This window comes from Phalangium opilio, unplaced genomic scaffold (genome assembly GCF_054372755.1).
Source record: "Phalangium opilio isolate 3A_F unplaced genomic scaffold, DU_Popi_V2 ptg000246l_1, whole genome shotgun sequence".
Lineage (NCBI taxonomy): Eukaryota > Metazoa > Arthropoda > Arachnida > Opiliones > Phalangiidae > Phalangium > Phalangium opilio.
This window is the reverse complement of record NW_028324225.1, coordinates 1,116,809-1,130,676: the sequence shown is the minus strand read 5'-3', so window position 1 is coordinate 1,130,676 and position 13,868 is coordinate 1,116,809. Positions and strand designations below refer to the sequence as shown.

Below are 13,868 nucleotides of genomic sequence, written 5' to 3'. Positions count from 1 at the left end.
AAATATTTTTTTGGAATAATAATATACACGACAACCTTCGATGTTAAGTTTTATTCATCCATATGAAAGATAATAAAAAAATGTTGGGAATGGGGTCCCCATAGCGGATATATTAATTCAAACTTAAACACAAAATGTGATTTACTACAAATTTCATTTTAACAGAAAGACATCAAAAACACGAAGATATTTATACTTCGTTATACGATATCTAGATAAATCGCATTATTTTCACTAGAAGCAAAAAACATGAAAAACCGTTGGCTCAAAGGTCCCCGTAAAGGGTTTAAAAATCCAAAATTAGACACAAAATGGGGTAAATTATAAATTTCAAGTAAAAGGTTTTTTTTGATCCCGACAACCTTCGAAGTTAACTTTTATTCATCCATATGAAAGATAATAAAAAAAAATGTTGGGAATGGGGTCCCCATAGCGGATGTAGTAATTCAAACTTAAACACAAAATGTGATTTACTACAAATTTCAATTTATTAGAAAGACATCAAAAACACGAAGATATTTATACTTCGTTATACGATATCTAGATAAATCGCATTATTTTCACTAGACGTATTGTAACAAAAAATACAAATTTTATCATAGGTGTTCTACCTGAACACTTGTTTTAACTCAGCATTCAATCATTTGCTGTGAAATTTAAGTGTAAAAAGGGTCCAAAAGAGACTTAATAGCCCTATTTGGCTTATTAATGTCAAGTAGCAAATACTCGAAAACCATTAATGTTTTGTTTAGTAAGGGAATATACTTTAAGTTAAAAATCCAAAATGAACAAAACCAAGCAAGCAATGCGGTTGAAAGTTCATTCGTGTTTACAATTTTTGCTTGGTCTATATAGAGTTCATATAATTCGCTTTGAAGAATTGATTTCCCTTTGTAAACGAGAACTGGTTCATTTTGGAGAATTTCCACAACTCCTTCGTCTGGTTGCTTGTGGAAGATCCTGTTATATTTTTCTTTCACTATGCTTGGAATTAGGAGGAGGGCTCCACATCGTTTTTTATCTAAAACAATACATAATAAAATATCAAGAATTGTTAACAAAACATAAAACCTCGACAGTCAAAAATCACAATGAATTTTTAGCGAAAGAAATTTTTGACTAAATTTTAATTCACACAAGTGGCAAATAAAATTTATTACGTTTAATTTCAGCCAGATCGGTGCTTTCATTGATCTCGTTTGAAAGTTGGTTTTTGAAGTCTTTAATATTAGGCGGAGCGATAGTCCAAATTCTCTTCTCATACTTTACAAGAGATTGCAGGAACTTCATTTCGACATTTATTTTTTTAATTCGCTGAAACTCATGAAAGATCTGAAAATTACAATTATATTGGGTTAATATCAACTCTCATTGATAAGGAATAAATATTTTTTATTACTTGTTTGACATCACATAAGGCTGGGTATTCTTGTAGAATATCAGAGACTGAAAAGGATGCTTTAATTTTTCCAGCTCTGTCAGCAAATGTTCTTTCCATTTTTGAATTGATCAAACGATAGTCCACTCTATTTTTTTTAATTCTTCTTTCATTTGTTTTATGTGTTGCTGGATGCTTCTTTCATCTTCAAAAGATGGTGGTATCTATTTTTTATTGTTTGAAATTACGTGAAATTCAAAATTATTAGGTCAGATGTTTTCTGCAACATGTTTCTAGTAAATGTAGGCCTAAAATCTATAAACATGTTAAATGGGTGGAAAGATAGAGGCAGAAGACTTTGGGTATATGAAAAAATCAGGCGCTCTTGCCAATGAACTTCATTCCCACGTACGTTATCATTAATTCTGCTCGATTTGTCTCAATTGGTAAGAGCACCTGTGTACAAGATTAATAAGAGTATCTAACCTCAAATCGAGATATCTGCGACTGCGTTCTTTTTCTCGAGCTTTTGGTTTTGTGCGGAAGGGATGAGGAGATAGATTCTTTTTCAGCAAGGTACTTGTCATCATCATTCGCCCTCTGACTGTGTTCTGTTACCCTTACACTTGAGCTTTTATTTGAACGAAGGTCTTTATCTCTCAAATTAGCGTCTTTATCTCTCAAATTAGCGTCTTTATCTCTCAAATTAGCATCTTTATCTCTCAAATTAGCGTCTTTATCTCTCAAATTAGCGTCTTTATCTTTCTCCTTAGCGTTTTTACCTTGCACATTACTGTTATTATCATTTTCTATCATGGTTTCATCTTTTTCTGTCATGTTTTTATTTTTTTCTATCAGGCTTTCATCTTTTTCTATCAAGTTTTTTTCTTTTCCTATCATATTTTTGTCTTTCCCCTTTATGTCCCTTTCTTTGCAACTAAGCTCCTTACTATTCTTGACAACATTTTCAGACAGTTCTATATCACTACTATCTTCGATTAGGTCCTTGTCATCTCTATTTAAAACTACCCCATTCCCTTTATTCTCATCATATAATTCCATATTGGACCTATTATCATCTTCACTTAACTGTTCCAGGTATCCGCTATCGTCTATATTTATTTCAACACAATTCCTCACACTGTCATCCCCATTAAATTCCAAATTCTTCATATTGGCAGCTTCTATTAGCTTTACCCCACTAGCATCTCTGTTCAAATCACTCGAAGCCGCTCCTTTTTCCGTTTTTTCGTGTTCATCTTTTCTAAATTTCTTAAAATCTAATTGCGCCTTTGATCTCCCGTATAATTTCCTATTTTTCTCAACCACTTCGTTATTCTTAATATACTTTCTAGTGTTTTTGAACTTATTTCTAAGAAGTTTAATCCATTTTACCTGTAAAGAAAACCAAAAAACTATATTCTACTTCTGTCTCTTGTCTTCCTTTTTTTTTCTCAATAAATCCTTTATCATATTTCTTTTAATATTGCTATTCCCTGCCTTGTTCTTTAAGGTGGGTGAGGTGGGTTTCTAGGGCGCGTTTTGAGGGTAGAATTGCGCTAAGGCATGAAAATGCCATAAATATCACTATCCACTAAGATCAAAATTGAAAAGATATTCTTGTGCTCTTTATGAGAAAAGAATACCGCTTCTGAGTTGTCGCGGACAAACATCTTTAAAAACCCACCTTATGTGGAGAGAACTTTGTTGAACTTTAGAACGTATTCAAATACGAACTGACTCGCAAGCATGTTAGCAAGTGCAACCCGAGAGGCCATTCACGTACAAGTTATATGTTTGACTGTACTAAAGTGATTAAACGTAATCTTTAAAAGCGAAGCCCTTAACAGCACTAAAATTAATACCCGTAACCCTTTATTATTGAACGGAAATCTGAGTGATTAGCCCCTCGGTGCAATCCTGCATTAAAGCAAAAGCCGAGAACGAGGGCAGGAATTTTTTTTAACTCTAAAAATTGCAAAAATGTCCATGCAATTGGTATAGGGCTATTTCGGTCAATATCTTTAGCTCAATTAAATTAAGTTCTTAATTATTACCGAATTCCCAAGATGCGGTAACTCAACTGCCAATTTTGTTGCGACGTGCGCATGCGATGGAGGATATCTTTAAATAAAGAAAATTTAAAGCGGTGCTAAATTGATTATTACAGTTGAAGAAACTATGCGGAAAACGTGTAAGTCAACGTGAAGAGCCGACCAAAATTAATACAAATTTTCCGAAATCTTCCACGCGCGTATAATTTGAAATGCCAAACTTGAAAGATATTAAGTCTGAATTGTTAAACGTTTTCGCACACGTTTTCCGTTCAAAGCCTTAAACTGTCTGTTATAAATTCTCACTTACATCGAATATTTCAAAATTAGATCACTATACAATATGTTCGTAAGTTCCCTATCCGTTCTTGCTTTTTCCTGCTTGCTTAACAGGTTGTACCTTTCTTCGTCAACCAAAGTCGAACTGAATACAGGGAGTTTGTATTCTAACGCGAACTGTGCTCTTGTTACTTTGGCCTCCTCTTGGATCACATGTCTCTCCGCTTCCATAACACTGTAAAACTTCAGCATTACAGCCAACCGTTATACTAAATGTTGTTCTGCTCTTACAACCAGTTGGTGCTGACATGAAATACATCGCTGAGACTTAAGTGAAGAATTTTTTTTCATCTACTAGGGGTCTTAAAACATGAGTAATAGTGTTATCATAAGTGAAATATTTTGACACAAAGGAAGTGAAAATTTTTGTCACGTTTTTCATAACTTGGTGACAATAAGTATTTTTGGACATTAATGCACCTTTATCCTCGTAAAACATAACGCGGTGAAATTTGAGTCAGCACAGAGACTGGTTGTAGGATATTTAATCAGGGTTCCCTAATGTTGAAAGGGGTTCTATACGCTCGTAAATCACAGTGGCGCATGTACAACATGGGACTTGCCACGTCTATATACAGTTACATCAGTGCTACTACATATGATAACGTCGTACCCTTCTATCTCCTACCTAAGTGTCATCTACCATACCAGGCTGAGACTACTCTCGAGACCCTAGATTTTGACCCCTCATAACATTCGGGATCCCTGATTTACTTGTAGAAAGCAATCTTGCTTGGATGGGAAAAATTATAATTTTCCAATGACGAAATGCACCTAAACGAGAATACTTTCTATAATTGCAGACTGAGTGAATATGTACCAAGTTTCCTCATTTACTGCAGTCGAATTTTCTGTAGTTCCAATGACACCTGTCTTTATATTTATATCAATTAATATATTTCAGAGTAAGTGGTGAGCAAGCGCACTTTACAGTATAGCGCAAGTGAAGACAAAATTATGCGTAATGTTAGACTTCATTGGAACAAAAGTAGCGCATGTAAATTGCACTTGAACTGGGGTATATTTCGAAAAATGTATTTAGTTCAAGTTGAGCATGCGAAATTTTCCCCGCCAGCACGCCGATGATCAGCCCTTTTATAATATCAGTGCTACGTAAAGAAACTCTTGAGCCAACGTTAGAGTATGCCAGGGTTCATACAACCTTTTGAAAACCAATAATTCCCTAATATTTCCAGGTACAATACAACCTAACATTTTTTAGATAAACCCTGACTGTCACTATACGATGGAGTAGTTTATTTTCAAATAATATACAAGAAAATTACTCAATCCTCACTTCCCTGTTTTCTCAGATATGTATTTATAGTATATTTATAAATAGTAATTGAATTGAAAGTTGTGAAAAAGGTTAGGTTCTAAAAAACAACATCGTGCGGATGGGCAACGCAGGTATCTTTGCTAGCACTAAATATATTAAATTCCCCTGAAAATTACTTAATTGTTCGCTATTTTCCTCATATTTACAGGTTTTCCAGGTATGTATCAACCCTGTCTAATCCCCTCTTACCAAAGCGCACTCGGTCTTTTCCCCTCTCTTTCGCGGAAGTTGCTTTTTTTTTTTTTTTTTTTGGCGACGCTCAGACCGCGGACCGGGCACGAGAAAGTTTCCGTGACTTGCACCTTTTTTGGGGATGGCAGCGCCAGGCATAGCTCTATGGTGTTTTACCAGTTTATAAGCGAAAGCTGCCATCCCTTGAACTCTCTTTTTTTTTCTAGGCGCCCGCGATCTTCACGCCCCTTTGACATCTCTATTGAAAGGGTTCTTCTCAAACTCGCTTTACAACTTTACATAGTATTTTTTTTGTAGCTTATTTTATTTTACTTTAAATTTGTAGTAAACGAATAAGAATTATTTAATTTAAAAAGGTATTAGAATTATTTTAGAAAATTAAATTATTTAAAGGAATTAGAGTTATTCAGAAATTAAACTTCAGGGAATTAGAACTATTTAGAAATTAATCTTAAGGTTTTAACACCGCTCTATTTCTTGGAAAATCAGTAAGATCTTCGTGAATGGGCAAGCTTTCGGGGGGGGGGCTGGCAAAGCTTTCTATTTCGAAATTTACCTTGAAATGTCAGGCTGTCAGCAGTTACAAGCCTGGCTACCCATTAAGTCTCTCAGATGAAAGGTTAGAGATAAGAGGAAGACAAGCTTTTTACAATCTAACATTTTTAAGTTAATTTGACTAGGCCTATAGTAGTTTTCACGTTCCACCAGTATTTCCAGCCCAGGTGTGAGGCAATTTCAATCAAGAGAGAGATCAGAGAGGCTAGTAGATATACTTTAATTCAGTTCTAGAGAGAACTGCCTCACTGAGGATCTGACAACACTGCAGTGGAGTTAAAGCTAAGACAGAAGGAAGGAAATATCTCTAGCCCCTTTAGCAAAAACATGAATATTAGGGCATAAAATTTTGTTGTAACATTAAGCAGAAATTAATAACTTTAAAAACTTACTGCATTTTTACTATTCTCATTGCAATTTTGAGGTAATCTATTTTTACTTGAGTCATCATTAGAAAAAATTATCTGTTAAAGCAGTGAAATTTAGAAACAACTGACGCGTGTATTTTGTATTAACAACAAACCTCGCTATTATCTTTAATAACTTTTATTATCGTCTTGTCTTGAATTGGTGAATTATTATTTAAATCAACATATTGTTGAAATTCATCATCGTATGCCTAAAATAAATTAACATATAGGTAACTGTTTTTCTTACAACCATCTTGTATTATGAATATGTAATTATCCGCAATTAACGGAAACTAACCGAAAAAAACCGTAATGGTATAAATAGGCTGACTTACTTGGTAAATAAATTTGCCATCTTTTAAGTCGCAAAACAATGGATCCATTGCAATGGCGTCTTTTACATCAGAAACGGTGGGCTGATCTGCATGTACGTTCAATCTTCGATTGCTTTGTCCATAGCTGATTAAGCAAACTATCTTTGAACTCATATCTGATAATCCGTAATTCAAATTGTTTTTCAATAAAATATCTAAAAAACCGCAAACTGACGAGTAACCGGTTCCTAAGCGAAACACGACAGTCACGAAACGCGGCCAACGTTTAATTTTGCGCGAACTGTATTGACGATGGGGCTAAGATGGGAATGAAGTCACTAGTGATCGAACCCCCCAAAATTTTGGCGCGAAAACGTTTGGCTAGTTTAGAAGCCTTTATTCCGAGGGGTCGGTCATTCACGAAATCCCGTAGGCTACCCGCGAAATCCAACTTAAGAAATCCGAAATCAATAACAAAATCAGAAATCCGGAAAGTATTGAAAGATCAGAAAAGAAATCACAAAATCAACAAGGAAATCACAAAATGAGTAAAGAAACAGCGAAATCCATTACAAAATTCACGAAAACCATTACAAAATTCACGAAAACCATTACAAAATTCACGAAATCCGTTACAAAATTCACGAAATCCGTTGGATTTTATCGAATTTTGAAATCAAACAAAATCCGACGAAATCCAAAGAAATCAAACAAAATCCGTAGAAATCAAATTGGATTTTGAAATCCCGTACACTCATTCCAAAACGTCCGACCCCTCGGAGCTCTATTCAATAAGCGCGGGGCACGTTTGGAGGGCACCTACTATTTGTTCTTTTAGGCCCCCAAACTTAGCTCGCGGGGTTAGCCTTGAGAAAGACAGTTGAAAGAGAACAAATTTCCAAGAAAATACTCTTTTTCGCATCAAAATGTGGGCTTAGTCATTTCGCAAAATAGGTTTGAGGAACGCTGCTCAAATTATATAGTACACTTCTGTTTATATTTTAATTATTGCTTTATTTTGAATGGAAGTAATGTAAAAATAAATTTGATCATGAGTTCAGTTAAGCTATATAAATGCGGAAAATGTGTATTTTTTGCAAAAAAATATACTCTTTTAATTGCTCACGTAAGAAAAATACATGGGAACGAACCAAATTTTTCTGTAACTTGCGGATTAAATAACTGTGGGAAATGTTTTAAGAACGTTGAAAGTTATAGAAAGCACGTTTATAGATTTCACAGAAATATAATAAGCGAGGAAATTGCTCTAGCAAGCAGCAACGAAAATAATTCCGCGCAAAGTGATTATGAGGACATGGACTATAATGCAAATGAGAGTGCTCATTCAGAAAACATTTCGGACGTAGATGAGCAACCCGAATGTAATTTCAAGCCTCCGGACTTAAGAGAAACTATAATGAAACTCATTTTAAAATATAGAGAAATGCACTTGCTACCAAGAAGTGTCACGGAAAATTTGACCAATGATTTATTTCATTTATGCATAAATATTCTTGAGGACCAGGTATCTAAAATAAAACACATCCTTCGAGAAAATAATATCGAGCTTAACGAAACCCAGTTGCTTAAGACAACTAACGACTTTCGTGAGGTATTTTCAAGTGTAAATACCAGTTATAAAGTGTCGTCGTACTGCACCTCTGAATTGAAAATGGTTCAACCTCAACAGTTTTCATTTACTCAGAGCGTGGATAGAAAAAAACAAAGCGTTTTTCATTACGTTCCAATTTTGAAAGTGCTAGAGGGAATCTTCAGCAAAGTTGAAGAACTACATCGCCAGGTCAATGTCGAACTAATTCCTAATAATTTAATAGCGCATTTTCGTCAAGGTGAAATATCGAACGAGATAATAAAGAAGAACGACTCCGATTCTGAAACTATACAACTTCAATTATACATAGACGAATTTGAAGTTGTTAATCCACTTGGTTCGAAAAGAGGAAAACAAAAACTTACCGGGTGTTATTTTTCCCTTTTAAACCGTAAGAATCAATATAGGACCAAACTAAGTGATATCCATTTAGTGTTTCTGGTAAAATCAAAAGACGTCGACGATTTCGGATGGCACGAAGTATTTCGTCCACTTTTTTTCGATTTGGAAAAACTGGCTACAGAGGGCATTTATGCTAAATGTAAAGATAGAATTCTTCGGGGATTTGTTAGCATATTTTCCGGTGACAATTTAGGACTACATAAACTTGCTGGCCTAAATGCGAATTTTAACTCGGGTAGAATTTGTCGATTCTGTATGACTGAAAGAAGTGACATAGGAGAAAGGTTTTCTGAATCAGAAGTCCAGCTTCGTACTTTAGAAATGCACAAGTATCACTTGGAATGCTTAGCGCTTGACGAAAAAGAAGGTTCTATTTACGGGGTACGTTCTGAGAGCCCTCTGCTTAGGCTTAGTTACTTTGATTTAACCAGACAACTCCCAGTAGACATTATGCATGATTTACAAGAAGGGATCATAAGTAAAATTCTTAAACTGGTTCTGTCCAAATTCATTTCATCAAGCGGGATTTCTCTTGAAATATTAAATCAAAAACTTTCTGATTTCCCTTACGGAAAGTCAGAAAAAAACACACCTCAAATTCAGGTTAGAAATGCTGTTTTGGGTAATGGACAACTTAAAGGCACAGCCACGGAACTCTTCTGCTTATTTAGACTCTTACCTCTGATCTTCGAAGAATACATTACTAATGATAACCCATACTGGGGGATATATATTCAGCTTAGAAAAATATGTGATTATTTATTCTCTCCTTCGATACCAAAGGAATGTTTGTCTGATCTTGAAAATGAAATCAAAGCGTTTCTCACACAAGTTAAAGAGTTTTGTGGTGATGAGTTTTTAACACCAAAATTTCATTATCTAATTCACTATGTTGGTTGCATTAAAAAATTTGGCCCTCTTCGCTATATATCGTGCATTCGGTTCGAAAGCAAGCATTCTTATTTTAAAGCCATTACCCTAACTTGCAAAAATTTCAAGAATATCAAAAAACTCTATCGCACAAACACCAATTTTACCAGTGCTATAACTGGTTGTCAGAAAAAACGCCTTGCATTGAACACACATCATTAGGATCATTCATTGAAAAATCAACACTGCCTCTTGAAATCAAAACCCAACTTAGCCCTGATTTACCCAATCAATTATATTCTGTTAGAACGGCAATTTACGACAGCATTCAATTTGCTATTGGAAACCTTTTCGTTTACGAGCTAACTTCGTCGTCAAATCCAAGATTTTTAGAAATAAAGTTTATATTCTCTGTAAATAATCGCTTATTAATAGTGGGATCTCTTTTAAACTGTCAAGGGATTTCTGAACGTTTACATTGTTATGATCTTATATCGCAACAGTTATGTGAATGGAGGATTATAGAAGCGGGTGTATTTACCAATTACCATATGGTAGACAAGTACCAAATTGGAGACAAAACTTTCATACCCATGCGATATGGGTGTCTATCCAACCTGAATTATTTCTGAAATACTTCCCAAGTCGTCAATTTGATTTAATTATAATTGATTTTTGGACGATAATTTTTACAAATGTGACCAGCCTTTTAAAAATTTTAACTTTTGGTTTTACATGGTTATACTTACAAGTTTTATGTATGAATATATTTATCTTATTTTTTAATTCGATTAACGTGGAACTTGTAAAATTTGGCATAATATTTTCGTTTACCATATTAAATATTTATTTGGACATTTTGACTTTTTTTAATTCTTGTTTAAAAAGAGAAAAACTACATTTCATATGAGCTTCAAATATTGCATGACATAGTTTAATTCATTCTATATACTTGGATGTAGGTATTTAATGTGGAACTCAAATCAAATTCCCTCGTCAACTTCTTTGTTGTTCCTCTCAGTTAACCCCATGGGGTGAAGGACGGTTGAATGCTTTCTCCCTTAGTCCCTATATAAATGTCCCCCTCGCAGGTGACCACACTTTCTTGCTATATTGTATATAACCCTCGATATAACCAACCCTATTTCTTAGGTTCTATTTTTTTCTATTTTTATTTCTAAAGCAAAAGCAAGTAACTGTGACTGAAAACCACTGAGTATTGTATATCTAAAATATCTTTCGTCTTCTCGAGAGGCGCGACACTGTTTCTTAGACTAAGAACTTCAGATTTAAAAATAAGAGGAAATCAACTTCTTCAAGGGAGGTTAAAAAGGAAAATTAAGTGTTTTTATCGATTTTTCTACTCTTATCAAACTTCTGTGTTAAACATCCGAAAAATATATCCGAATGCTTTTAAAAATCAAAACAAATTCAAATTTCAACCATAATTTAAACGTAGCACCCCTGACCAATCGTGAACCACCCCACCTTCCCTCGTGAGAAGTGGTAAACCTTGTATGCGACATTAAAAAAGTCACGGAATTTTTATTAGAGGGAAGGTGGGGTTATTCAATTGATAGGAGGTGCAACTTTGAAATCATCGATAAAATATAAGTCCGTTTTTGGATATATTTCCTCGATGTTACACTATGAAGCATCCACAAAAAACACTTCACTTTTCAATTCACCCTTCCTTTAAGATAGACAAATTTAATAAGAGAGAAATTTCATGATTCAGGTGGTGAAATTGTATGGTCGAAAAAATCGAGGGAATGAACCCCCCGGTTTTAAAAAATTCTGGGAAGCGGGTGGGTTAAGCAGCGTGTATTGAATGGGCCACATTTTCTAGTGAATACCTTCGTCTCCCCGTTTATTCCTCCCATCGAGCGAACCTTCCTTGGAAACCTTGTACTGAATGTACTAGATAATGCTTTTACTGTAAATAAGGAGTATACTATAGAGTAATGGCAGTTTCCAAGCTTTGACTTTATTAAGGTCTATGGACAAATAACATGGGGTGCTGCTGGTCTATTGACATCTTTTCAAGCAAATTCTTTTCTCGAAGATAAAATCTGACCTTTTTCGATAGGGGTTAGAGAAAACACACCTTTATATATCTACGTGGTAGAGCGGGGATATATTTGGCCCCGGTAATTTTCACGTGACGTCACAATTGAGAGGTCCATCACGTCAAGGAGTTATAGCCGCGATCCAAGGTTGAATGAAAAGAAATATGAAAGAATAATGAAAAAGAAAACCTAGGTTTACAGCTTCAGATGGCAGAAATCTTCTTTAGTAATATTGATTTTTTTTCGTTCCCTTTCTTAATACTATCTGCTTTTACTGTACAAAATGTAGCGGAAACCATTCGGGCTGAAGGGAAGCAGAATTTTTGCAATTCAAGGTTAAACATCCTACTTTTAAGGCGTGAAAAAGTAAAGAAGCATATTTTACTCTATTTCTCAAATAACACAGCCATATCCATAAATGGAGTATGAAAGGAATAATTAAGAATTACTCAATTTTTATATCCGTTTCCGGTGTGCAAAAGGAATCAATTTCTTTATATACCATTTTAACACCTATTTCATACAGTACCTTTATAAATGTTAAATGGAGTATTTTAACGGTAAATATGAATTACTCCTTTTTAAAATGCATTTGGGGAGAGAAAATGGAATCAAATGCAGTATACACCATTTTGACACCTTCCCACACAGTACCTTTTTAAACCCTAAATGGTGTATGAAAGGAATCACTAGTAAAATACTCCATTTTTTAACACCATGAAAGGTGTAAAAATGGAATAAAACTTTATTTACTCCATTTTCCTGATTAGAAAACACCATAAAAGGAATAAACATATATCTTTACACCCCTGATACACCCTTAGAACACCATCTTTTTTTAGAGTGTTGCGTTACGTAGTTTATGGACGGTCCCTTTACGATATGTATGCAAATTTTATCGTCTTTTATACAGAAAAACTTGTCATTTAGCGCCAAACTTGACAAAAGGATGAAGGAAAAAGGATTGGTTTTGAATCCTACAATTATGTCTCGCGTAGTTGAAGTCCTTTTTCCTCGCGGGACCTCTGCACTTTTTGTAGACAAGGAATACATTATGACAGACTTACCCGTAATTGTTCAACCCGAAATGATCAAATCAAATAGAAAGATTTACGTTGGAAAAGAATCGTATGAACCAATATACTATTATTTTCTCATAAACAAACAACTGCCTCGTGACATTCTTGAAAACATCAACTATTTGTAAGTACCGCAAATGGTATTGTTGTTATAAGAATAGATGCCTTACAAGTTCTGAGATGTTTTGTGTGGGTTTCAATGACTAAAGAAAAGTCTTATAGTATTAGTCCTTTCAATTATTGGAAAAGAAGAACAATTCTGATTGCAGAGCCGAGCCCAGACAATTATTTAAATCTTAAGAGTTTTGCTCTTTTGAGAAACGAGATAGGCCTAATTGACACAATAAAGATTTGTTTTTATAGAAACAATATTTAAAGCTCGAAAATGATTATTTCCGAAGTTACGACCACTTTAAAACAACATTAAAATGGATGTATTTCCATTCGTGTCTTTATACTACTTAACTGAGAAAGAAACTCAATAGTTATAAGTTATTTCAATTGTCAGCATGTTCCACATTTATTAAGTCAAATATTGTTCTTTCAATGTTTTGTTTAGAACACTAATGATTTTGGAGACTCGCCAAAGAAGACCAGGACAAAATAACAATGCTTTTAAGCACCGTGAATTATTTTGGGAGAACGGCAATCAAATTCAAGACGCGACTCCGTTGTCTCTTGGGTTTCTTGCTCCCATTTTTATCATATACCTCTACGGAATTGCAGTTGCCACTGCTGTCGCCATTTGTGAGATGTTATCCATTTTGAAGAATCTCTTGTCATGATTAGACTCTTCATAAATGATAACGATTAGCTTGTTCAATTCTATGATAGATTAATGATTTAAACAAAAATGAATGAATATGAAATTTATCTCTCAGAAAAAAAGCTAACATAAACTATGGGTGTTCCTGAGTATGCCATCATTTAAGGGTTTGTTTTGTGTCAAACTGAGTGAAAATTGTAAGGAACATGGGGTCTACAAAATTTAGGTAAGCAGGTATGGGTTCCCAAACACTTGATTTTAAAACAACGAAATGGTCACACATGTGAAGTAACATGTATCAGCATTCAAACGTTTCCAATCAAGATCGTTATTGCACCTTTATCCGGCCTAAGTGTACTTTTTAATGGGTATGAATGTGTGAACACTGGGACAACATGCGTGATTATTTCCTTGTTTTGGGGGCCAGTGTTTGGAGCCCATATACCAGTAACCAGGAATTTATCACATCGGAGTTACAAAGAAATATTT

The 13,868-nt window shown here is 34.5% G+C and overlaps 1 protein-coding gene across 1 annotated transcript; it reads right to left on the bottom strand.

Moving 5' to 3' along the window:
* Nucleotides 1–437: 437 nt before the first annotated feature.
* LOC149611163 (uncharacterized) lies at nt 438–6,909 on the bottom strand. The gene is made up of 10 exons (XM_089858481.1): nt 6,603–6,909; nt 6,381–6,476; nt 6,250–6,321; nt 4,592–4,644; nt 3,743–3,946; nt 3,436–3,502; nt 1,865–2,773; nt 1,400–1,602; nt 1,161–1,332; nt 438–1,021 (listed from the first exon to the last, which is right to left on the bottom strand). The coding sequence occupies exons 1-8, from the start codon at nt 6,753–6,755 to the stop codon at nt 1,510–1,512; spliced, it is 1,647 nt and encodes a 548-aa protein (XP_089714607.1). The 5' UTR covers nt 6,756–6,909; the 3' UTR covers nt 438–1,021; nt 1,161–1,332; nt 1,400–1,509.
* Nucleotides 6,910–13,868: the final 6,959 nt, after the last annotated feature.